Source organism: Plodia interpunctella, chromosome 21, assembly GCF_027563975.2.
Source record: "Plodia interpunctella isolate USDA-ARS_2022_Savannah chromosome 21, ilPloInte3.2, whole genome shotgun sequence".
Classification (NCBI taxonomy): Eukaryota; Metazoa; Arthropoda; class Insecta; order Lepidoptera; family Pyralidae; genus Plodia; species Plodia interpunctella.
In genome coordinates, this window is record NC_071314.1 from 5,107,033 (window position 1) to 5,134,762 (window position 27,730).

At 34.2% G+C, this 27,730-nt stretch overlaps 2 protein-coding genes across 3 annotated transcripts in view; one reads left to right on the plus strand and one right to left on the minus strand.

Moving 5' to 3' along the window:
* The window catches only part of Flo2 (Flotillin 2), a 198,038-nt gene that overhangs the window by 46,899 nt on the left and 123,409 nt on the right, over positions 1 to 27,730 (plus strand). The window lies entirely within an intron of this gene.
* On the minus strand, positions 6 to 27,598 carry LOC128679427 (uncharacterized protein). 2 transcript variants are annotated; one of them, XM_053761677.2, is made up of 5 exons: positions 27,489 to 27,598; positions 24,570 to 24,816; positions 6,467 to 6,932; positions 5,985 to 6,130; positions 6 to 5,664 (listed from the first exon to the last, which is right to left on the minus strand). In XM_053761677.2, the coding sequence occupies exons 3-5, from the start codon at positions 6,717 to 6,719 to the stop codon at positions 4,207 to 4,209; spliced, it is 1,857 nt and encodes a 618-aa protein (XP_053617652.1). In that variant the 5' UTR covers positions 6,720 to 6,932; positions 24,570 to 24,816; positions 27,489 to 27,598; the 3' UTR covers positions 6 to 4,206. The 2 variants fall into 2 exon arrangements, with proteins under 2 accessions (XP_053617652.1, XP_053617651.1); XM_053761676.2 differs by lacking the exon at positions 27,489 to 27,598 and adding an exon at positions 25,062 to 25,384.

Below are 27,730 nucleotides of genomic sequence, written 5' to 3' on the forward strand. Positions count from 1 at the left end.
AATTATTTCGGTAACAATTGATTTTTATTTCCGTACAACTATTTATTTACATTACAATCGTAATAAAACTGTATCCTACTTTATTACAGTTGATATACATAAATAAATATTTAAATCTCATCAATCGTGTGATACTAAATCATTACTAACCGCTTATTTAATATTTACAATAAAGTGTCCTAATTTAGGTACATATTTACTTACATGTAGGTCATATTGTAATTGGTAATTTACAATTAATTAAAGCAACACATACGTATATATTTTTAATATAACTTACTTCTTGTGATGTAAACATTCTGTTCACGAGAAAATATTTTTGAAGAGTTTCCCTCTTATTTATGTAAAAATTTTAAACTATTTTAATAAAAATATGTTTTATTATCTCACTTTCCAATATTAGACATGAGTGAGACAGAACATACTTTAACTAAAATAAATGTTAACTTTTTTTATGAATAATACGGTTAACAAAATAATCTCTGGTAAAAAAATACTGTTTAAATCTTCCTTCGCATTTTGAAAACGCATATAAAAAGAACAGAATACTACCAAGAGGAAAACTTGTTATACATAAAATTGGTAAACATTGTCTAGAACAGTAGTTAGAGCAAAAAGAAAATTTGCAAGCAAAAAATCTAAACAGAACCTGATATAAGTACCTGATTTTATATCATAAATATGTAACTAAAATTATGATGAAATATTAATATGAAATGAAAAAGTTACATTTTTGAAGTTAACATATAGTCAAATAACTTTCACCTTTTCTCATAAATAGATAGTTGCCCCATATTTATTTTGACAACTTTGTTTATTTTTAAGTATCATGCCCATACAAAAGGGGATTTAAACAAAGAGTTTCTCATTTCTTCATTCTTAATTACGTTAATCGATATAACCGAAAACACTTCTAAAAAAATAATTTAAAAATGTAGTAAAGTAAATACAAATAAATAAGTATTAAACGAACTTTATTATGAACGAATGAAAGACTATGTTTTTTTAATGGTTAGTTCACTAGTGTGCACGTATATACTGCCACTGAACCACACTTCGTTATTCGTAAAAGTCGTGTCGTATGCCTTTAGGCGACTTAAATAAAATCTGACACCAGCTTTAGCAATAAAACGCTCGATAAGAAGATGAAGGTAACAAAGCAATGCTACAAAAATAGAATACATTTATCAAAGAAAAAAAAATTGGTTAACAAATACACAATTAAATTTCTGTTAACATTGTATATCGAATGATTGCTATAATTATTTCATTTCGTAGTGGCGGAAGATTCTTGCCGTACATAATTAATCTGTGGTTACATCTAGCTATGACGCACAGTTTTGTTTACGTTTTATAGACATTTAGAAAAATAACAATGTTTTTTTAATCTTTCCAAATCTTTTAGGTACATCAGAGTTATTTTGTTGATCTATGTATTAACATTTTGAACTAAAAATATGTTTATAGTGTATTGTTTGTATCATAAAAATAATGTATCAATAGTTGTTGAATAGTAGTGCTATTTACATTATGAAAATAAATACTATTGATACACGATTGAGCTATAATTGATACATGTTAGCAGAATCGACGCCCTATACGATATCTTGCGTTTGGTTTTTAATACTAACGGTTTTGGTAACTTCAATGTCTAGGCCTATAAAAATTCCGTATACTTACGTCACACGTCCACGTATTTCCTAATTAGTTAATTGATCATTAAACTTTTCTGGCATTTTCCTATGACTAATAACTACTTGTGATGAAAGAAAGTATATAATTAAGACATTGATAGATTGTGAGCATTGTAGGGTCGCGAATATCTTGCGAAAGTGCTTTTAGTGGTGATTATGACAAACTGTGTCCCGGGGTTTCGCTCCAGTGGAAATTTCGGGATAAAAAGTACCCTAGGTGTTATTCTAGGTTATATTCTTCCCGTATACCAAATTTATAACAATCCGTCCAGTTAAGTAAACTTTAGCATGTATAATATTAGTAGGATATTTATTTTATATTCTGTTCGAAATTCTAAATTGTTTCAAGAATGTGGCGAACTTCAGATGATGTATCCCACTGCTGGGCAAATGCCTCCTCCTTATTTTTCCACTCTTCTCTGAAGGTCAGGTTCAGATGGGTTAATATAATGTCAATGTATTTTTAGTAATTTGATATAAAAATAGAACCATTCAATAAAAAACCGGTCAAGTGCGTGTTAGACTCGCGCACCGAGGGTTCAGTACAAAATTTTGAAGATTGGCGGGCGTATAAAATAAGTGCTATTTTGTACGAAACTAATTACAAATATAACTTTTTTCAGCGATGTCAGTATAAATTACCATATTATATAAATTACCAATTTTAGATTTTTTCCTACATCTAATAGTATGCCCTTACTTTATCCCAAATGTCATGATTCTAGGTCCTCGGGTAGGTTTTAATTCCTTTTGTGAAATCGCAAAATGCACTCATTTTGTATGGAATAAATTACAAATATCACTTTTTTCTGTGGTGTTAAATTACCAATAAATTACCAATAATAATAATAAATTACCAATTTTCATTGATTTTTTCCTATATTAGTACGGTATGCCCCAACTTTTTGCCAAATTTCATGATTCTTGGTCTACGGGAAGTACCCTATAGGTTTGATTCCCTTCTGATATCGCAAAATATGCGACATAAACGGTCATATTTTTTGATCGCGTTAACGTATAAGTTTGATCCGTAGATCTAGGTATTTGGTATAAATTTCAACTTGATACCTTTACGCATTCCTGAGAAAAAGGTCTTGACAGACGGACAGACATAAGGATCATAATGGTTCCGTTTTTACCTTTTGAGGTACGGAACCCTAAAAAACATTATAATACATGTAGTCAATACAGAAAGTTGTGTGTTCGTATATGTGTTATTGTACAAAATATGAACAAGCGCAAATAATCAGCATTCAGATACAATAATATTTAAACTAGTGTTATAAAATTATAGAAAACAAACAATAGAACAAATTAATATGGCACTAGGCATTACAACAGCAAAACAACGAAAATAAAAGCCAAACACTCGACTGCGACTCATACAAATGTTTCACCTATAGTTCTTTTAATTACTATTGTTTTACAAAAATAAATCTGCTGATTTCTGTGTCCATAGTGCGAGCTTTCTACCCGAATAGAAGTCAATCACGTTTGTCACATAATGTCATTACGATCTGTGATTTTAATGCTTTCGTGTGATGAAATAGCGGGTATGCACTGTTAATAAATATCTTCCAAAAAAGTCAAGTATTCCTTCTTCTAATCTGTCATTGTGATAGGATACAAACACCTCTAAGTTTTTTATCGCAAGGGAGTTCAAAGCGCTTTAAAACGCGTTGTTTTTTTATCAAATTTTTTGACTCAACTCCAGAACACAGACTGTCAGAGATGTGACGAAACTTAAACATTAATAAATAAAATTATTTCTAAATAACTATAGGCAAAATTTTTAATTAAGTGTAATCTTCATTTAAACATTTGCCTATAATTATTTTGCTATACAATATTTATATATTGCTATTTGATCCCAGCGCGTATATTATACCACAATACAATAAAGTATTGTTGTCATTATTTTATAAGTACTTACAATACCAAAATTTCTCTCTTTATAAAAATTACTCTAAGTTTAATCGTGTCATCTGCCTACAGGCCTACATATTATTAATTTTTGTACAATTTTCAATATGGTAACTTTAGTGTCACGTAAACAGATTTATAGCTTACGATCATAATTATAAGGAAGTAGTTTATTGGATAAAATAATTAAGTTACATGTTGCGTCATATTTAATTTTGTGTCACGTGGTGCACTAAGCAGATCACTTGAAGAACAAACTCATAATCCTGCAAAAATAATGATTGTAATTTTTTAAAAATAGAACTGAAGAAAAGGACTTATGGAACGACTAACGCAAGTTTAGCTTAATTTAATTTAATAAAAATAGATCGTAAGCTACGTCTTGATGGCCAGTAATCTGAGTAGGTACAAAATTTAATCAATCGAGCGATATAGGTAAATCGATTTATTAATTATTTTTTCGTTAATTTTTTTCTCAGTATATATACAATTATATACAATTCGGCACTTCAGTACTAGTGCACTTAGAATAAAATAACATTTGGCAAAGTACAACAAATTGGCATTTAATGGTAACATGAACAGTTCGTCACCGCTGACCGCTCAGCCAATCCTCTTTTATCATATCCGCTCCCTTCTCTCCTATCATGATTACAGCTGCATTTGTATTGCCACTAACGATCGTTGGCATTATACTAGCATCTATCACTCTCAGTCCCTCGACACCGTACACTCTTAATCTAGGATCAACTACCGCTTCTTTATCCCAATTTGGACCCATTTTAGCTGTTCCACATTGATGGTATATCGTCATTGATATTGTTCGCACTTGACACTCAATATACTCATCTGACATGAATTTAAACTGCTTGCAATTCGGCAAAGGCTTCATATATAACCTTGAGCCAAATTGCTTAAATGGCGATGCATTAGCTACTTGCAAAGCTATTTTTATTCCTTCAACCAGTCTCGCAACATCTAATGCGTTTTCGTGATAACGTGGATTCATGATTGGGTAGTGAAAAGGATTTGAACTTTTTAGTCTGACGTATCCTCGTGTATTAGGACGAAGTAGCAGAGGCATTATAGTCCATGCATCTTTATTAGCTATGGGTTTGAAGACAGTATCGTAGAGCTCATCTGTCAAGCCTAGGATTTTTCTGACAATTTGTCCATTGTCTGACGAAAACGAAGCTGGAGCCATATGGAACTGAATATCAGGCCATAAGCCACTATTATTAGCATATTTAGTATTAACAAAAGCTACACCTTCTAAACCTCCAAGGGTCGTCATTGGACCTCTTTCGTTTATAACGTAGTTCATAGTTACTGGAAATGCTTGGAAGCGATTCTGAACGATGGCCACTGGTTTGTCGACTAGAAAAGTTAATCCTCCTACCCCCACATGATCTTGTAGATTTTCACCCACTGGTAGATCTTTCAGGACTCTAATTCCTACATCTTTTAAATGTTCTTTGGGTCCTATACCGGACAACATAAGTAATTGTGGACTATTAATGGCTCCTGCAGATAGTATCACTTCTTTCTTGGCATAAACAATTTTCCTTACACCTCGTTTGATGTATTCAACTCCATATGCTTTCATCGTCATGGGATTGATTAGTACTCTGGTCGCTTGTGAATTAAGTGATACGTCTAGGTTCCGCCGTGTCCGCACAGGTCTTAAGAAAGCCTTTGCTGTACTGCATCTAGAACCTCTTCTTATGGTTCCTTGTGCAATCATGAATCCGGTTTGTACAGCACCATTCACGTCTCTATTCTCATAACCAATTTCTACTCCTGCTTCGACGAAAGCAGCTACTAAAGGCGTTCTCCATGGTGCTTCTTGGACAGTTAAATATCCTCCTTTACCATGATACTTGCTTTTTGCCAAATAAGGGTTTCGGTTATCTTCAGACTTAATGAAATACTTCAAGACGTCCCGGTAGCTCCAGCCTGGATTACCAAAAGACTCCCATTGATCGAAGTCGAATTTGTTTCCTCTTACATATATCATGTAGTTGAGAACACTCGATCCGCCAAGGACCTGTGAATTATACGCAAGGAAAATGGATTTTAATAAGTTCACTAAGTAAAGCAAAAAAATAATAATTAAAATTTATCTATATTATAATCTTCCAAAATTATCGATGCGTCCAAGCGATATGTTTGGTTTCGCCTTATGGTTGGTACTTGGTTTTCTTTAGTATTATTTACATATGTCAAGAGATGGCGCCACTCTATAAATATTAGATTGACAAATGTCTGGAATAAGTTCACAAAAACCTTGATGAATCAACATTAAGTAATTATATCATCTAAAGGTTACATGCTATGACGGACTATATGACATTATAAGTTTCTCACCTTTCCCCGTGGCCAACTGCATCTATGCTTCTTGAAGCCTAGACAAGCGTAGTTCGTAGGTTCAGTCTTGTACTGCCAATCCAGCTTGGTCAGCTGCAAATATCCAGCCAGCGATGGGACGTCCGTTATTTCGTTCTCGTCTGGACCTGAAACAGTTTGTTAAATGACTAAGCTTGTGTTTTTTGTTATATAGGTTTTAGGGATTGACTGGATAGAAATTGTCGAAATGCGGAGGAGACAGGTATTTCTCAAAAAGCGCGATACTACAACAGGCTATAAATTAAATTTGGTTACTATTTTCTCTTTCGCTCAAAATTTAATATTATTTTTGTATAATATAGACCATTCAATGTCGGCGAGCATTAAATTGATCTGTATTTACACATGTATTGGCTAGTCAAATCGGCATCGCCTGTTCCTGTTAAGTGGTTCAGACCATGCCCTAATCATACTTTACTGAAGATGAAAAATGGAATACGTACCACTTTCCAATAAAAGAACATTCCAATCCTTCATTTCAGTCAGTCTGTTAGCAACAACTGCTCCAGCGGAACCTCCTCCAACGACTATGAAGTCATATTCCCTTCTCGGCTCTTTATCTAATACCTTTGCTTCAGGATCATACGAATTATAGTTGTGATAGGTCAGTGCACCCAACAACAGTGGTATCAACCACAGTCCTGTGACGCTGATGGTCTTCAACGCTGTCGATGCTAGAAGAACGTGAACTCCCATTTTGAATTTCGAATATCACAGTTTTATTTTTAAGGTACTTCGTGTTGCCAGTATCACAGTTAAAATTTGGCGTGGCATAGACTAGGTTAGGATTTGTCCGGTGGTTTACTTCTTCTGATTGGTTTGTTTGTGGTAGGTGGTGGTTGCCTCGGCGGCGACATGTTAGGCCACATCGCAGTCGCTGATCCGGAAGTGTTTTCTTGTTTCTCGAATCTGGAATTAAAAAAAAATACTTAGAAAAATACTCCAAAAAATAAACAGATGCTCAATAAATGTTTCTGAGCTGACATTTAAAAGTAATCTCTTTTATATTCTAGACTATAAAATGTATTATTCGTTATTATTTTGATTGGCAAAATTATTTATGTTTAATTTTTTGTTCACAGGTATATATGCTGTCCTTTCAACACAGAAAACCAGCCGATAGTCATTATATCAATTTGTGAGTAACATTATAATCTGCCATTTACAGCAGGGACTCGTCATATAAGCAAGTATAATATTAAATTATCGTTTTAAATTTTTTGAAGTTTTTCTTTCTTTTTTAGCAGTTACCACAACATTGTTGTATGAAAGACTATATTTCTGTAACTATTTACTATTATGCAGTATCAACAAACACATTAAATCAACTTCTGAAGCTTAGGTTTTAAGAGAAAGGATCACCACCACGTAACGGAGAGAAAGAGATGGTTACATGTAATTTGCTTTTGATGGTAAGAGACGGCGAATTTCCTAGTTGTACGGAAGATATGATCTATTTCTAACGTAAGCTCCAGGCTCGTGAAAGTATCGGTTGAATGGCAAGAGCATAACACCTGTAGCTGACAATTACAATGGCATTCGTATTGTTGATTGTTGATTTATCATGCCCTGTGGCAGCCTGCACCTATTTGATTCTTATGGTGTCTTGGTTGTTCTGTGCATTAGTCTCATTGTCATTTTGCGCGTTATGTTAATTGCGCAACAAAATATTACTTCGAAAACGGTCTTATATTAATCAAAAATCTTAGACTCAAATATTTCAAGCATTGAAATATGTATATCCATTTTTTAAATAGACATATGTCAACCACCTTAAAACGCCGCGAGCCGAGAGTGATTATAGAATCTGTAACCAACAAAGCCGGGCCTTTCATAAGAGGGAACTGTCTTTTGGGAGGAAATCCTCCTAAAAGGTTAATAACCGAATGATGTAAATTTAAAAAGGTGACCAAATATCCTGGAATTTACAGAGTTTCCTTTTTGCAACTAGACTGAAATCATATTTTCTAAGTCGTGAACGTCGATGATTAAGTTACATCTACCTTGCAAAGTTTGCTTTAATTTTTTTTTTTTGAAATGTAACGTTTAGCTTAAACGGTCATGTCATGCCTTATGTAATGTTATCGTTGCTGCAATAAACCCGATATCCACTGCTATCGGAAATTCAATTGTTGATTTACAAAGTAATAGTAACAACTTGATGTGATCCATACTTGTACGTGACATTATAAGTTCTGAACGTCTGTCAGACAATTTTGAAGTTGATCGTAGGTATTATGATCTTCTTTTATTATTTACCTGTATTCATAATCATACATTTACTATTATTTTTAATGTTGGATTTGCATATTTCCATCGATTAGCCGTAAATGCGCACACAACACCTTAAATCCAAAATAATCGAATGTAGAAATCAAAAGTATTCAAATTATCTCATTGTGACCACATTCAGCAAGAAACGAAACGAAAAAGTGGGACAGCGGACCCTGGACAACCACTCTAAACGGCTGGGTAAGAAACCGGAGAAAACACTCATATGAGAGAGCGAGAGATGTGTTGGTTACTATAGTTGATAACAATATGAATTTAATATAGTATATACGAAAAGATTTCATCCAATCTAAGACCTCACTTCCAAGATTTCCAGCACTGGCTCGAATAGATCTAGAAGAATCTCCTGTCACTATTGTTTTTATAACAAACAACTCGTTTAGTCTTATAGATATAAAGTTACAGTAAACAATGTGCCAGGAATCAGACCATGTCGAGCTGGCCGGTAACATGTGTTATCTAATGTAGGTAATGTTACGTGATATTTACATTGCTTAGAAAAATGTGTGTTAAATAATCTTTGGAGATTCAGGGTTCACAATGTAGATTTCGGATCACCTTAAAAAAGAAGATACGAGTTATAACTGGCGAGCTTGTAAGAAAAAAGTGATGAGTGTAGAAAGTGAGTGAGTTTTGTTAGGATCAGAGAAACAGGCTTGAAAGTATGAATGTATGTAAATAACATGATCTTTAAAAGTTGGTGGCCTTACTTTCATCATTGATCGTAAATACGGTAAGTTATAGCTGCTGCGCAACGTATAAGTTAAGTTATACTTTATTTTCGAATCACTACTGCGGTTTAACTGTAGCATTTAACGAAATCCACTTGAAAGTATTGTATACCATTTTTATTTTCGAATTTCTAGCTGAAAGAGATCTTTAGCTTAGTTTTCACACAAACATTGAAGAGAGAAGAGATCTCTTTTACAACTTTGTTCTATTCGACTATATGCTCGTTAATAAATACTTCCTTATAACTAAATACTTATTGAGCAACCATCTGTTGTATCTAATACATTACAATGCACTTTAACGTGTTAGCTGTTAACAGATGATATAAGTTTTGTAACAGTTGTAAATATGGCACCAATAAGAAGATGACTAAGCAGAACGTATTCTGCATAGTAACTAGAATGTGCATTCCTACTAATATTATGAATACGGAAGTTTTTGGAGGAATTTGAAGGAAAACCGTGTACTCAACTTAAAACGACAAAATACTACGTTTGGCCGATGATCTGAAAACTAAGAGAGCATAAGGAAGGAAGCTGTCAAATTTATAAAATAAAAGTATGGATTATATTTTGATTGTTTATCTTACTTTAATCCAACCAACCATCAGACAGCGATGACCTTATTTTTATAATATTTTTTACAGTGTGAACGTTTCTATCAAGTTGTAATTCTTTTTGCCTGCTACATTTGATAGCGGGACAATGTGTAAAATGTTTGTAATTTATCGATAAATACGCAGTCGTGAGATGGCAAGATTGCCTCCATTGTTCGCGGGGCGTAGCCCTGGTCGCTCGCCATGAAATCGATCTTAAATCGATTATAACGCTGTGATATAATCGTTATATATAATTTTTTTTTGAATAACTCTAGGTTTATTAAGTCATTTTAATGAACTAATGAATTATTCAGGCCGTTTACCATTGGATGGTATTATGAGAGAATATTTCTTGCGCCTTTCTTCCAGTACGATCTAGCATTGCACAAAAACAAATTGTGAATGTTTTTACGAATCACAACCTGTTCCGTATTTCGCAGTGATCTGGCAACATCTTAGTTGCTTTAAAATTGCAACATTAAATGTATGTCACTATCACCATATCGTTGCATATTAAGCATGGAATCACGTTCGCCTATAACCATAAGTGACGTTACAAGTTTGGTCAATAACAAACCTTACATAACTCAACCTGTCTGACACAGTAGGGTGAAGGCCGTCGAGAACGTTCCGCCTGTGTCATCGTAATTAATTATGGTATTTTAAATTTGGAATGTGGCTACGTCGATGACGTGAAAAATGTTATAAATGACACTGGCTGCAAAATATTGAATGTGATGATTGATGATACTTCGCATGTCATTCAACCTCCTGATGCATAAGATTCTTCCTAAGAAGTCAAGGAAATACATTAAACTTAATGTTGACTTAATGATAGTAATCTTTCTAAAACGTGTAACTTTAGATCTTACTCCATTGATATAAGTACCCAATTTACTGCTAATAGCAACACCAATGTCATGACAATTCTCTATCAGTCAAAAACCGTTTGCAAAGATGTGTTAAGTGCTTTCAAAATAATGCTGTGAGCTGTGTCATAACATGTCCTAAAAACGCGATAGAGTCTTTATATTGTGTTTTCTCATCCCATTAATCTTTACAAACGAAATACAATGCAATTACTTCCTATGACCGCTTCTGTCTAGTTTTTGTAACGAGTGTTAAGCAACTAAGTATTTTAAAATAGCTTTGCTGCGTAAGATTTTCAAGAAAGGACATCACAAACTGGCGACATTTTATACCTCTCAGCAAATCCTAATAATTTGAGTGCATGCGAGAAGCTAAAATCAAATCTATGGTGTCAGAGGCAAGCTCAAAAATGCCTTTTAACTCTTGCCTTGAAGATCCCTAAATTGTAGGATTGGGGAAATATCGACGCCTTGCTTCCTCTTTTACTATGTGAAGCAAAGCTTAATTTGCTTACCTAAATTCTGGGCCAATATTCAAAAATAAAAAAGGGGCAAGTATTGAAAATAACCGTCTGTTTGGAAATCTTGAAATGTATAGCAATCTGCGTTTGCGTAGTAATCATATCATAATGAATTAAGATGTAAGAAATTTTAGGAAATTTGTAACACACATTTGGAAAGAGCCGATTGTCAAGAGGCGGTGCATAATAATAAAGTAGATATTGGCGAAAACTAACTGAATGATTCTTGCATCAGAGCCCTCAAAGGTGAGTAAATTGTAATAAAGAACTTTAACCCTCTTTCATTTTCAATTAACACATGTTTGTTATTTACTGTCACTGTTCAGATGTCGGAAATCTAGGATTTCCAAACGATAATGTCGAAATGATAGATCGTCAGAAATAACGCTGTGGCGCAAGAACTTGCTTTCGAAACTAACGTTATTATATTATGATAAACAAATTGATATTGACCTGTTACCTACGAGCTAGGTGACAATGAACCACATTGACAAGTATTGCAACCTTTTTGATGACTCCAACCATCCAATACTTTTTCATGACAAAGATTCTTTAATGAACAGTTCCTCTTTTTTTTAATAACGTTTTCACTTGGACTTATAAGTCCATGAAGACATTGATTAGTTACGAATTATTCTTTCTTATGTCTTTCTTTTCTGTTCTCATTCTCTGTTTCTTCAACCTTAACCAGAGCCCAGGTTTCGCGTTCCTACTTTTTCTGTTTCCCTTGCACTGTCTTCGGCGTCATAGTTATTCTTTCTTACTATTTGTTTAGACGCCTCGCACTTTCCACGCAAAGAGCACATCTTCCGTCAAGGTCACGTGACGTCACGGTGTCACTGACGCGTCGGGTCGCCGTTGCGCGACTCTTGCGCAACAGTGAAAGTAATTCGGCGCGGCCTTCACCCGGTGAGACACTTAGGTTAATCGAGCCGCTATGAACGCGATGCCTCGACGTAGCCGGTTTCTGATTCGGCTGTTTTGATTAATTTCTTTGGTTAGTTATTCATCGCTTGCTTAAGAATTTATGATTTTTTTTCTTAACTATCGTTAGCACTTTTATATGCAAGTGTAAGGTACATGTTTTGTTAAAATCAACGTTACTATGAATAACATCTAAGCTAATGTTGTTATGAGCTGTCCACATCCCATTTGGGCCTCGTCCACGCCGGTCTTTTACGCATATTTTTATCTTCCTATTTTCTGGTGTTATCCCGATGGTTTTCTGAGTCCATGTAAAGACCAGACAAATAAGACCTAACAGACTTAAAATAAACTTGTAAAAATTTGTAACGCAGTAATGTATTTGCAATTGTCCGTTTTGTGTTAATGTCGCATTGAATATATTATGTTAAGCCGCTTTTACTTTGTTCCGGAACTTTGTTTCTTATATAACAGCCTTTGCTTTGTTTTAAGTATCGCAGATAGAATGAACCGATATTGCTTGAAATTGTATCTGAAAATTAGCATTTACTTATTGATCTAATTTATTCCGATTTATGTGGTCTGATGGTACATTGTTTGACTTGTTCGTTCGTATCTTGAAATCACGTTTAGTCTAAATGAAGTGTTTCTTATTTTTACTTTAATTGCTTTAAAATTTTCAGATTCATTATCTTAGAGAGAGAGTTAGTTCTAAGAGAACTTAATGCCTAAAAATATTGACTCACAAAAATGCTTTACATCACTGTTTTTGTCTCATTACATCATGCAAGTGAAGTATGCTGTAATGTAACTTATAGCTAAATTAATGTTAGGCCTTAATTAAAACTTTAGGGGTAAAATAAAACTAATTAACATATAAACACATTTGAAGTATAGAATCGACTATGACACAACATGTGTTGTTACGTCATTGTACGTGTTCAAGTCCCGTATATGTCGTGCCCTCACATGCGTACTATATAGTTTCTAAAATGGTTGTATTCGTAGAAATAATTATTTGTTTACATCGGAAGAACACACTTTTCGTCAACCAATCCAATTACACCGCATGAGAACCGCTAGACTAGAAAATTCTTATATATCTGACGTTAACTGTGCAGTCTGCCGCGTATTTCTTCTCCTCTATCCTCTTTCTATCCTCGAACTTTTCTTCTTGAGCTAGTCGGGGTTTTATCGTGGGTTGGATGGTAAATAGGCACTAGGCAGTAGGTAGTAAAGTAAGTTTATTATAAAACTTAAGGTAAGACCCTTATTGAGTCTGTTCTTATTATTTTATTTAATGTTTATAAATTTATCACGGCCACCCTCTTGCGCCTCGCTAGCTTGATCGTAATGTTTACGCGTCAAAGTGTTCGAGCGGATTTAGAATTTTAAAATTTATGACAGTAGATCCAAATGTGCCAGCGCAGGCGAAATACAACAAGAGATTCCTAACAAAGCGTAGCTGCGTTACAAGCTCTTTCATCTTTGGATTACCACGGTCCTTAGATGGAGTGGTGGTGGGCAGTAGAATGACTACAGCCGCAACCAATGACCGAGCATGCATTTCGAGGTACTACAACAATCACTACTTACTATAAAGTCGCCTTACGCGTCTGTCTGTTTAGCTTTATACCTTAAACCAACAGATTTTGATGCAGTTTTCATTGTTATTCAATTTACTTTCGAAGGTTTATAGACCTCGTACGAAGCCGGGCCTGGGGGTGAACTACGTCATCGGTGATATATTTTAATCGCGGATGTCGTAGTTTGCCAAGAAATCAAGCAATTATTTTTAGTGGTTTGATATGCGTGGACTGGATTTTGCGTCATATAATTTACGTTGAAATACGGGAACCGTAAATTATAAAACAATTTTGTAATTTAATAATTTTACTATAATAAAACGTGGTTCAACAAGGAATGTAACGCTCGAGTTGTCGGTAATTCGATAATGGAATCTGTTTTGAGCAATTGTTTATATTAGATTAGATCTTAAAAGTGAGATATTATATCTATGTAGTATTATTTATATATTTAAAATTATGTAAATATGTAATATGTACTAACTAATTCCTCGAACCTAAAATATTTAAATGTTGTATGTAGATGGTATACCTGACGTCAACCCTCCTTGGGAATGCTGATTAGTTAGTACCCCTGTACCCTATTAGTTCCCTTGTATACGTTAATAGAGTGGTCGTACTCTAGGGCGGAACAGAAACACACGCCGCTTTCCCCTCAAACGTTATTTCCAAAAATATCAGGTTGAACGTTTCCATTTGGTTACAGATATGTCTGAATTTCGCTAATCCTAAAAGTAATGATCTATAATATCGAACCTAAATTATGTAAATTAAATACATACAACGATATTATGCATCATCACGCAACATGAGCAACCGGTACCAGGCGGTCAGAATGCAGTCGGTAGTGCATTCTGTGATGCAACGAATTATGTAACTGCCGCGGTTCTGCAACATGGCTGCCTTGCAAGGACTCGCGGTCGCGGCACACTTTTTGAATTTGGAACTGGCCGTTGGAAATGTCATTCATGTTTTTTTTTTCTTTTTATTTCAGGAACAAGTTTCATAAATGTGCTGCCGAAATGCACAGAAATTATTCAGAAATTATTAGATCTTCACAGGCAAGTGCCTGTGAAACAGTTTTCACGACAAATTATGTATTATGTAGCAAGAATATAATTTTTGTAAAAACTTGTTTATTTATTTAAACTTCATTGCACATAAAACATACTAAAAGCATTTAACAATCTAAAATTTAGGTCACGAAGGGAATGTGGGTACAAAAAAAATAACTTGAATAATAAGTTAACTTAAATACATAAGTTATGATGATAAGTTACGAATCGTTTTTACGGATTACTGAAGCGTAACGATCTCCGTAGGAGGTCTTGGGTTCGATTCCCGGCGCGAATAAATATTTGTAATAAACTTCAAAGATTTATTATTTGTATGCGTTTTTGCGTTGTGCTCGTTTCTGTGTCATCTAACAAACGTTAGGTACAACGACGATATTTTAGGGCCGTTGAGTGTTGTCCATTTGTTTACTTTTTCTATTCGCGACATGAATTTGTTAACTTTACGATAAAGTTTTCAGTGTAATTATATATTTATTGCATAATTAGTTTCAATTTAATGGTATATTTTCTCAGTGATTTATAACTTTTTAGAGATACTAGGTATACGATTTAAAATTTGATGTGAATAAATGCCTGTGAACATCAAATTTTTGATTAATTACTTGTTTTCAGAGTAGTTTGGTGGAAAACTTGAGAATGTGCAATGAAAATTTTACTCAGTAAGAAATTTCAGTGCTTATTCTAATTCTTTTAACTTTTGTGATAAGTTTTACTCCTTGTTGATTACACTATCCAGATTAGCATGAAAGTTAAATCGGTACCTTGTTTGTTCGTTTGTTTGTATATCTAAATAGTTTCTATCATTTACAGCGCCTTATTTCGACTAACATATTATTAGTGTTTTTTAAAGTTTCGCGCTTGGAACTCATAACTCTATAGTAGATACTTTGAAATGCACGATTGTTGTCTATCTATATTTTACGGATGTTCGACGTGAACACGATTGTACGTTCAAACCTATACATACGGTTTTTGTTACACTGCTGACAGATAATTGTATCCCAACTAATATTATAAATGCGAAAGTAAATTTGTTCGTTTGTTACCTCTTCACGCATTATCTACTGGACAGATTGTTATGAAATTTCGTACACGGGTAGTAAATAACCTGGAATAACACATATGGTACTTTTTATCCCGAAATCCCCACGGGAGCGAAGCCCCGGGGCGCAGCTAGTGTTATATAAAAAGTTTAAGCTTAATAAATTCAATAAATAAAAGATATTAACGGGACTTAGCACGAACCTTTTTTATTTAATGTTGCTGACGTTTCAACGACCTTACAGTCGACGTCATATCACAGTCATTATCATTCTAAATAACCTGAGTCACTCTTGTTAATTGATATCATTCAGCATTTGCTGTCAGCTTGGACATCTCCAAAAGATTGACACTTACTTTCTATTTCGGATTAACTAGTCTTGACAATATTAAAACGTGAACAAGTTTTAGTAAGATATTTATTATAGTAATTTACATTTTAAGTCTTCAGCAACATGCGGTTACTTTTAGACTTTCAACTGGTGAAACACACCAGTTGACTTTGACGGTACCTTAAAACAGCACGGCGCCGCCGATCAGATAAAATGCCGAACTTTGCTTTGTTCTGCGCAGGTTAAATTTAAGGTCAAATTTGCCTGGTGCAACGCGCCCTTAGTCTCCGATCTCCGATATTGAGCTAAGTACAAGTTTACGTGATAGTGTAACGTCCATTCTTATGTTGTAACAAAATGGAGCATCTTTTTTTTTTGTTTATGTAATATGTGATTGACATTGGGCTGATCGTAGTCGTGATATGCTAAATGCGTATTTCTTGAACTATGTATAGGTATTTCATACATAAGTTTAATTGACCTATTACTTTTAAAAATACTATAGAGTATTTCAGAACGTTTTTTATCGGATGATGATTATATTTTGAGACACAATCAAATAAATTCCGACTAATATGCGAAATTAAGTTTGTTACCTTTTCACGCTTTACCTACACCACAACATTCTTGAAATTTCTTATACATATAGTTACGACTACGCAGAAGGACCTAGGCTACTTTTAATTCCGTGTAAAAGTACATTTCCAATAGGGCAAAGCCGCGGGTAAAACCTAGTAAATAATATTTAAGCTATAAAATTTACTTCGCCATATCATCGCGAGAATTTCTCTTCCGAACATAGAACCTATGACTTCCATAAAAACCTATCTATACTATTATTATAAAGAGGTAAGCGTTTGTGAGTTTGCATGTTTGGGGCGGGTAATCTCCGAAACTACCGAACCGATTTTAACAATTCTTTCACCATTAGAAAAAAAAAAGTACATTATCCAAGACTGCTATAGGCTATGTTTTATGTCAAAATTCCCACGGGAGCGAAGCCCCGGGCAACATCAAATTTACTGAAATCGTTGAAGCTATGTTTTTCACAGACAAAATGTTAAAAAGCCGCTTGGTCTTAAAGAAATTATTATGTAAACCAGACAACGTTCTCCGTATTACAATAATATCAAGTATTAAGTGCTAATCATTGGAACAAGTGCCCATAATCTCTAAGATATCGGATCGTACAATAGTATCTAAATTGGATCTTGGAAACGGAAGCGAGCCTCTCCACGCCATAATATTAGAGTATCGGATAAATAGAATCTTTAGTTTTATTTCGATGTAATTGACATTTTGCATAACAATGTTCAAAGATTACCATCTATAGACGAGATGAGATATAGTCGATTCCAATTTACTTTCAATATTTGGATGACCAGTTTTCATGTCTGGATAGAGAATGAGGATGGGTCATGAACCACAATGTGAGCCTAAGGCTTGGTGCGTTGAATGTTGTTAAAATTTTAAAAATTATAATAACAGCGCGGCCGCAGCGGTCGCAACACTCCGAGAACCACCTGGTGGCGCGAACGACTGTAGTTTCGTCCGACAGCTCAACACGCCTTTCAAGGTACATACTACAAATAATTTAATATTATTTTAATCGGCCTCCAATAAAAAAAAACAACAAAAAAAGGAGAGAGACGAAGAGGTAGATCACAAAAACCGGTTACAAAGTCAATAGAATCGCACAAACGATATCTAAACCATAAAATCGACTCCGGCGCATGCAAATGTCCACCGGAACGGCGATGACGCAACCGCAACGCAACAAGGAAACGATGGAAAAGTCACTATTTGCTCGTCCATTGTCGCTAAGTGCGAACTCGTTATTATTCTGTTGGTTCTGTATTGTCGAAAGTTTCTATAGTTATTCACAATACCCTAAAATGTGTATCGTAATTTGAACGCAAGATCGTCAGTTCCCATGAGTGCAAATTGAGAATGTCTTGCGTTTCACAATAACTATGGTTTTCACATAACTTTAGCTATTTCGAAGAAACCAATTTAAATTGAATTCCTATATTTTTTAAATAAACATTGTAATATAGGTATAAAGTTGCTAAATTGAAACTTTTAATAAATTTTCGTAGAGAACTATAATCTACATATAACAAAACTATAAGTGGGCTGTCTGTACATAGGAGATATTACAGAAAAATATGGTGGCTCTTTGTGGGATTAATAGAAACAAAAAAAAATATTTTACAATTTTTGTCTGTTTATCTTTCTGTCCGTTTATATTCGCTTGACGTATCAAAACAACTTTAGACTTAACAACAAATAAAGTGGTATCCAGTTATATTTTATTACAATATGTAATCGAAGTACATAGTATTTTACGTAACTAATAAAATATAAGCACAGTTCGTGCGTTTATTTCTTCACCATCGCCAATTTAAATCCACAACTGATTCAGAAGTACGAGCGTCTCAAAACAGATGGAACGAATCGCGGACTTGTTCGAATTCTTGATTTCAAATTTGTAAGAGCCATGTCCCATCGCTCAGTTGTACTGCGTTGCGACGACGTTGTGGCTCCGTTGTTTTCTGTAGGTTTTGACAGTGCCGTGCGTTGACGTACGTCGAAACTTTATACAATTTGTACGTTGTTCTGCGATAATGAGTGTCCTTGTCATATTGACGTTCGCTCCTTCATGACAGTTCTCACCGCAACGGAACATTGGGGCATGGCTATAAAAGTACTTTATATAAATTATAATATAATAATCAGTAGGATATAATATTCATTCATGTACATTCTACGTATTTTGTCAGTCATAAAAGTACAGTGTAGTTTTACGCACATCCCGGGTTTCGGACGTCACAGTATATAATGCAACACGAGGCTAAGAGAGAAAGAGATAAGATCTTAAATTCACATAATATTTATCTTTCACTGTACACTATAAGGAATACAGCAATGGCCATGTATTAGACATCAACGAGCTACATTATTCGATAATAGGTACACATTGATTTTATGCCGGCATACATTGCTGGTTTTTCATTGCGGTAAATAAAAGCTCTCATGCTAACTAAGCAATCTTCCCGTATTCGTGTCGGCATGTGTCGGAGTAATTTTTTGTCATTCTAATGTTCGGTTTTTTCGAGATTGAAGAAAAATATTGAAAGGTTTGATTTATAGAGAAAATGACAGTACTTGCAATGATTAATGTAAATGTTTGAAACAAGTTAATGTTACAAGTTTTCAAACGAGTTCCATTTGGCGTTTCTTCTTAGTAGTATTTTCTTCTTGATAAGTTGTAGCCTTCAGAATTATAATCATGTATGAATATTTACGAAATTTGAAGTTCCTATAAATAGGTCACCAAATTGCCTGGGATATCCGAGATTGTCCCGGAAATTAGCTTGTTGTACAGTGTCCAGTAATTTCATAGTACAATGTAACTGTCCTTAAATTTCCAACTTCTAGTATTTTTCAAAATTTTGCTCCTTGCGTTTTGTTTGTAACTAATTTAAAACATAAACAATATATCTGAATCGCATTCTTAATCTGCAGCGCATTGTGAGTTACATAATGTGTTTATTTATATTACAGCCATTCCAGTTACAGCATTGTTATGTGGTCGTTAAACCGCAGAATCATATCTGGTCTGCTGTGAGAATTGATTAAAAATATACTTAACATTTCTCGTCTTAATCCCTCCATTTTCCTCCGTCGCCGGCGCCGGCTAGCGGCCTAACTGCACCAGAGATAAATACGGACTCTAAATTCTGTGGTAAGGACGTGTCCAGGGACTATCGTATCATGGCGAGGTCGAGGGCCGCGAAAGAGTAGGTCTGGTGTCTCTCTCACCTTTCTTCTTCTTCTCCGTTCTGGACCAATTGTATGGAATTTGAACGCGAGTGTGCATGTGCAAAAGTACTGCGCATGCACGGTCTGCACGAGCCTTAAAACTGAACATTTTAAAAATACGGCTGCGATTTTACGACTGCCTTACGGCCACCTGTATTACATCAACCTCTTTTGGGAATGCTGTTATTGCCCAGAAAGAGTGGCAAAGCGGAGCCTGGGCTCTTGACGCTGAGGAAGAAACTGGGAAATCACATAAGAGGGAGAGAGCGCTAATAATTAAAGTACAAATGCTCTAATAAACACGATCTATTAAGTAATTACGTCATTAGTTCCGAATTTAGTAACTGAGCTAGTTAATGTTTGAGCATTAAATTATTTTCTTTTCATTTGGATTTTATAACTGATTCCGTCGACTATTGAAACTAAGTTTCTGTAAATAAAATGTAAACTGTTATATTATTAATCATGGCTAATGACACAATGTCACTCTGAACAAATCCACGACAGAGCCACGATGCCACAGACAGACATACAGATAGATTGACATGTCAAACTTCAAAACCATCTGTTTGCGTATGGGGGTAATCATATTTTAAGGACACGAAATATGGCTTTTTGTGGTACAGTCAACAGCACATCGTGCTACCCAAATTAATTACAAATTGGTCGCTCTTACTGCTGTAGAGAGATCAATGCAGGGTAACTTGACGTGCGGTAGAATGTACACTGACTCTCATCAGAGCGTTTTTTCAGTTTTTCCCCAGCCGTTAGAGCCCAGTGTCCGCTTTTCTACTTTTATTTTAATGTAAAGTCTTAGCAACAGCACATCAAGTTACCCTTCATGGACCTCTATGTCGCGGTAATAGCGGCGAGTTTGCAATTGATTTGGGTAGGTTGATGTGCTGTTGACTGTATATTATTATTGATTTTATCGTAGAATACTTTTTGATAGCACTTAAATAAGTGAGGTTGCAATATCAATTACAATTACTATAATTGAAGTCACAGGATGTGACTGTGTCGACATGAGCGTGGACCGTGATCTCTGTGTCCATGACACATTCTAGCAGAAGTAATTTTACTGACATAATTTACGAGGCTTACAAGTGAGGCCAGTTACAAATGAAATGTAATGTGTAACATTTACACCCATCCTGTTATTTCAAGGTCAGACAATATTTATGCTCTAGATAAAATAAATGTATTTGGGATCATTGTGATAATTCATAGACTGTAACAATGACGCTGGATCATTATACGAAGATTTAAAGATGGTTGGATATTACATTAAAAAAATATAATTATAAAAAATAACTCAACCATCATTAAAAATGTTTCTTTGTAATTGTGGACTGGTAAGACCTAGTATGATAACAAATTTATCCACGCGTTTTTTAAATCCATTTTTGGCTGTGATACTACGAAGTCCAGGATCCGCGAGAGTATATAGAGTGATCATATTCTAGGGCAGGAATCGCCCCAATCTTTTCATGCAATTTGATAAAAGATTATACTTAGTTCATTTGTATGATATACAGTATCAGTGTGAATAAAACTAAGTAACTCAAACTCAACTTTGACCCAACGCATTTGCACATTATAGCTGTTTAAAATGTAATTTAGATTGCAAACGATGCTGTGAACAGTTCCGCTTTACTTTCATTTACCAACCGTCCTAGGTCAGCGTAGGATGCTGTACGACGTGGTCCGACGCTGTGATTACGGCAGCAATATTGGCCAAAAGTATATCCTAAAAATTTTTCTAATGCAAAAATTTGGATGTGTGTGTATATTCTTACTCAATTACGCAAAATCTACTGTATTGATAGAAGATAGAATGATCTTGGAACAGCAGAAGGGAATTATATGGAACATTGAGACTTGGCTAGTACATATGTAAATCTTAAATTTAAATAATTTTGTTATACATATCACACAGGCTTTTTAGCTAATTTTGAAAGTAATAAAATAATTTTCATCTAATTATTGTTGTCAAAATCTTAAATTCACAATCACTTGGCCATACTTGATGTCGCGCTGCCTTTCCATTTTTGTCGCTTACTTAGGACACAGGGTCACTAACAGTTCCTGAGATATGAACGCACAGAGGTCCGGAACTGTCAGCGACAATTTGTGAAGGTGATGGATTACGCACAACGCAAGTATTTGTGTTATATTTCTAGACGTCTATTAAATTTGATATGCTATCTCTTTCCTTATTATATTTCCTCTCTTGTTTCGTGTTACCGTTCTTTTCACATGTCCTCTTTCTGTTACCGTTCTGTTATATATAATCATTAAATAGTATAAAACAAAGTCGCTTCCCGGTGTCTGTCTGTCTCTATGTCTGCTTAGATCTTTGAAACTAAGCTACGGATTTTAATGCGGGTTTAATAGATAGAGTATTTAAGCAAGGTCGAAATGTATATATGTCGCAACCAACGCAAATATCTAGCTGTTTGATTGAACGTTTGTATTTTAATCACGATCAAGATAACGGAGGAACTATATGTGGTAGATAATAACGCCGATATTGCAGTGAATATGTTTGATTTTGAATCGGTATTTTGATGTTGTCGTTATGCCTTATTGTACGCGACTGACTGATCTAAATAGTCTCGAAAATAAAAGTAAAAAAAAAAAACAATTCTTATCATATCGCCTCTTTAGCATGCGCTTACGCAATCCACGCAACGCAAACAGTGCGTAAGTCAAGTTTTGCATAATCCCATCAGCGAGCTGTGCTCTATATGTAAATACAGGCTGTTGTTGTAAACAACAGTAACATTTTCATAATAGTTCATTTTTAGGTACCCGAAGTGAACAAGGAACCGTTATCACAAATTCACCAAGTTTAGTTACCTACCTGTACCTATTATAAATTCACATGTAAATGATCAATCAATTAATATTAACGACCATTCATTTGGGTGGGGAGGGCTGGTAACAGGAGACACGCGATTATCCTAGTTCAGGTATCACCACCCACCATAGTCTTTGTTGCACCTACACATTAAGTATATTCTACAGTTTAGTATAGTCATGGGAAAAATAGTAAAAAATATATTATTATTGTGGATAACTAGTCTAGTCAACCATTACATTTATCGTCATGTCTGTTCGTCCGTCATCGGCTTATTTCAGCGACTGTTGAGGCTAAAACACTATAATTTGGTAAATATATATATACATATTAATTAAGCGGACATAAAAAATATTGCAAAATTTATATAGTACAAAAATGATTATCATTATTTCCTAAGCTGAGATTTCTTGATATTTTATTTCACCATTCAATCCAGCCGGCGAATTCGACTAGTGTTTATAGAGCATCCTGTATGTTATAACTCGTCATAGCTCTGTTTATTTATATGGCATAGATTAACGATTTGCTATTTAGGAATCTAGAACATGTTAGTTCGAATTCAAACCTGTTAGAAAAATATAATTAATTCTGTACCGAACACATTTTGCTGAATATTAATTAGCCATTGATTTTGACATTTATTGCAAAGGAAATTATTACGATGTTTTCAATCTGTATTTTAACGTAACATCATGAATCATAATTACCTACCTACAAAATAAGCATGAATATGGAAGTCGATGTTACTCTACTTCTGTTATTATTCAAATATTACGACAAATATTAAATGAATGAATAATCAAATACATAATAAACAAGACGAAGATGTACCATCAATGATAAGCTAATCAGCTAATATAACTACAGAGGCAGATTGTCGATTGATGTCCACTAGCAGGGTTGAACACGTAATTCTCGTGATGATATGAAATAATCTTTTTAATAAGCATAATTATGCACTTGAAATCTGAAAGTAGCATCAATTACGATGAGGCTTCAATGGTATTGGCACGTTATGAAAAGGAGAAGAACAAAGTTGTGAGAAGGGTTCATTTTTATCCTGAAAAAAAAAAAGAACTGAAAAAGAACTAGAAGAAGGCCATATCGTCTACTCGGCCTTATGGATCGAATGCTTTACATATGGCTATAATAAGAAAGTAACACATCAGTTAACATCAGATAGAGAAAAGTGGAAGAGACTGACAAGCTGTATCGACCCCACATAAAGTGTGATATAAATAGACGGATGATGAATTATGTCGGCCTTTTTTAAATTATTTATTTCTCTACGACCTAAATGTTGTGATCAATAATATGTGACAGGCTATTGCGCAACTACTGCATGCTTTTCATATTAATTCAAGTAACAAAACAAATAGCATAAGAACTTAGCCTTGGCACACCTAACATATTATGCCATCGTCAGCAACTGGCTTGTAAAAAGTTATAATTAATAGCGCAATTTTCTAGTTAATGAGATGATTAGATCGATAAAAATTAAGTTCGTAGGCTGAAATTATAGTTATTAAATGAATTCAGACCTTTTTTGACAACAACATAATTGATTAGTAGACTAGCACAAGATATATAATAGCACATTAGCCTTGACGTCAGCCAACGGCCGCTCGTAAAACCACAACCGAATTTACGAAGTTCGCGTATCTGTTCAATATTTGAGTAGTATGTGTAATAAGGATAATTTATAAATCGGGAAATGTGAACGGAGATGACCTAGGGAACTTAAAATACAGGTGAAGTACTAATAAAATAATAGCAATACGCACTGCTATACGCCGGGTAGGCGAACCTTTACTTTTTTTTAAAGACTTGCACATCATCTCTGAACATGGCACATAAATCTAATAAATCAAAAACAATACTCACGATCATTTCTGACGATTTCGGCACTCAACTTCCAAGCACAATATTCGAAGGCTGCGATCAGCCTATTATCTGCCACAAAAGTCACAAAGTACCCCCAAACTAGGTTACGGTAACACTCACTTCTCGACCAGTCGCTCGAAGTGTACGAAAGTCACGTATCAAATTGTCTACGCATGCAATATCATTGTACTTTTAATTCTCACGGTAGATCTTCAAAGTCGATGCACTTTAACCTTGCGGTGAAAACCTTTAAATAATAATAAAACTTCATTACACAGCGCACTTGTCAATGAAAAAAAAATGGCTAAACGATGGAGCCGTAAAATTAAAAAGCGAAGAAGAATGTCTAAACTTGGCCTTCTAGTTTTGCAACTCTGGCTGTGTCTACCACGTAATAGAAAAGACACATTGCTATGATTGTAATTTGCTCCGATATTTTAAAAATTATATTATAATTTGGCCACATAAATGCATAAAATTAGTTTACATTACCGGTGGTGCGATTATGACGTTGACGTTGACATATGTTTTAACAAAAACGAAAGTAAACACAGAACAAGACCAAATAGGGTCGAAAATGTAAAATCATATTAATTTTAAATTGTTTTAAAACATTAGTCTAAATATTCAATTTGTCAAATGTAATAGGGTTATTTATCTAATGACACAAATGGTTTAAAAGAAATTAAAAGATTGCCATTAATTACTTCATATTTTGAATTGGCTCTAACATCTCTAAAGAGTCATATTAAAGTAGTATAATAATGGTACAATTGGTCGTGTCGTGTCACCAGATAGCTTTTAAATACGCAGGGCCTTATCACTTTTCATTAAAATATCGCCATGTGGTGTAATTTCATTTCAATAAAATCCTGTACTAGAAATTACAAAGATCCATTCGATTAAACCAATCGATATATATTTTTAAGTAATATTTATCTACCAATTAAAGCTAATCGAAGAATTTAAAACATGAGTGATAAAAATTACATTATCGCTAATTCTGCACTCGTGTATGACTTGGAGTACCTATTGCATTATGCAGTAAAGTGTCGTCATTTGGCCTAAACACTTATCTAACAGTACCTATAAATGAAAAGACAAAATGTATGAAAAACAGGTAGATGAAGCAACTATATTGTCAAACACACTAATATTTTGTCACACCAACTTGTGTAAATTTCAGAGAATAGATTTTAGTTTGTAGAAGTTTTTTTTTCATAATTTTTGAAATAGATTTGTATACTAATAACTATGATGAAAATATCGAAAGAAGGCTTTATTATTTTTTTTTGTATAAATAATAATTATTTTATTCATTTAAGCCAGCATATAGTAATGAATAAATAAATTAGGAAATATTAAGTCATCTAGTAGTTATCTCGAAAGTAAATAAGACAAATTATAAACAAAGGAAAAAAAATCATATCAAGAATAAAATGTACACGGTAACGAATCGTGCCTACTATTATGCAAATAGTTAACCTCAAGTGAAAGAAGGAAAATAAAGAAAATGGTGAAAATTAAGCAATTACAAATTACGAGTTACGAATGTAACTTGAGGCATGGTATGCTGAGCTTACGTCAGGTGTAATAAGCAATTTTACGAGTAAGTGAACAGTTTTGCTAATGGCAATGTAAACTGTGCCTGTTTAGTCGGATATTAAAATTTACTCTATGTTAAGCAACTTAAGCAATTGAATCAAGTTATAAAATATGACTACCTAAACCGATATTAAATTATAGATATAAAGGCGTTTATTTAATGTTAGTCGGAAAAACTTAGAAATTAGTGTCAGCAAATCTCTATGGGAAACTATGCATGATGTGTATGTACCTCCATAAACAAAGGTCTAAACCTCGATTATAACCTGTTATTAAAAATAATCGACAGATATTTTATTCTTTTAAATATATAATGTAGTTCAAAAGTATAGCGAAGCATTGTATAGCGGATATTTTATCTTGATTCTAATGACTGATGCTGGTATTTCGGTTAAAATTTTTGCGAAGCGTGCTGCGGATATTTTTGTACCTGTCTTTGAATTGATTGTGCAAAAATTAAAGAAGATGTGTAATGAATTGTTTAGTAATCAAGAATAAAAAAAAAGCTGTTTAGAATTTAAAAAGGATAAAGTGCTTAAGTAATGTTTACGTTACGTCAGTAGAAGTAAGCGTTTGTTATCTAACGGTGATTAGTCTCAATTAAGATTAAGTTTGAAGCTAAATATTTTTGTGATAGGTCAGATTGTTAAAGAGTTTAAATATTTTCTTTAAAAAATATTTATTTTTTTCAAGGTCATAATTGAAGATATTTTTAAATCATTTCATTAGTTCTTAGAATATTGCGGTTTGCGAAAGACGTTTCCAAAAATGGCTATGGCTATGGCTTGTTGGCAAATCATTAACTAACAACAATTACAACGTAAGTTTTGGATTATAAGTTTGTAATTTATTAAACTGTGTTAAATACTAGGGTGTTAAGTTTACCTAGGATTTATGTAATGGAGACTGGATCGTCCGGTCTGTTACGTCGTCTTAAGTAAGATTTTATAACGTCATATTACAATAACACGATTGTGTTGTGCATAACTTAACTGAAAAAATGTAACAACATTACAAAAACTAACATTGGCTACTAGAGGACTTAATATTTCAATTATTTTTAACAAAACGTTATGTATGACTATCAAACAATACCGGAAAAGGAGAAAAATATATCCCCATTCGCTTTTTAATTTAAAAAAAAAGTTGAATTCAAAATGAGCCTAAATGAGTTCCATTCTTATCGAAGGCGACCAATAACAATTTCAATTTTAAAAATAAACCATTTAACAAACTGTCACAAGTCAATCAAGTAATTTGAAAAAAGAATGTGGTGACGCAATGAAAAAAAAAAGTAAAAAACAAACAACTAACGAGAAAAAAACGTTGCGTTCGATCGGCTCGCGACTATAGCGCGACGCGACTCCGCGTGGACTGTTGCGCGTGCGCAGTCCCGAGCCCCCACGCCGGTTACAGAAGCTGCCGTAATGTGTGTTACGAGGTCTATGTAGATCTGTAGGTCGAATTTTGACTGTTGTGGTCTACTACGTGACTTATTGGTCACGGTGATGGATTAACCACGCATATATGTGGCGGGCAGGTGCCATTGAGTCTTG

Bases quoted from the DNA above. Each gene is read 5' to 3' on its own strand.
- LOC128679427 (XM_053761677.2), bottom strand. From the start codon at position 6,719: ATGGGAGTTCACGTTCTTCTAGCATCGACAGCGTTGAAGACCATCAGC. The intron at 6,131-6,466 runs GTACGTATTCCA...AAACTGTTTCAG, and splicing joins TGTTCTTTTATTGGAAAGTG to GTCCAGACGAGAACGAAATA. The intron at 5,665-5,984 runs GTGAGAAACTTA...TATAATTCACAG, and splicing joins GCAGTTGGCCACGGGGAAAG to GTCCTTGGCGGATCGAGTGT.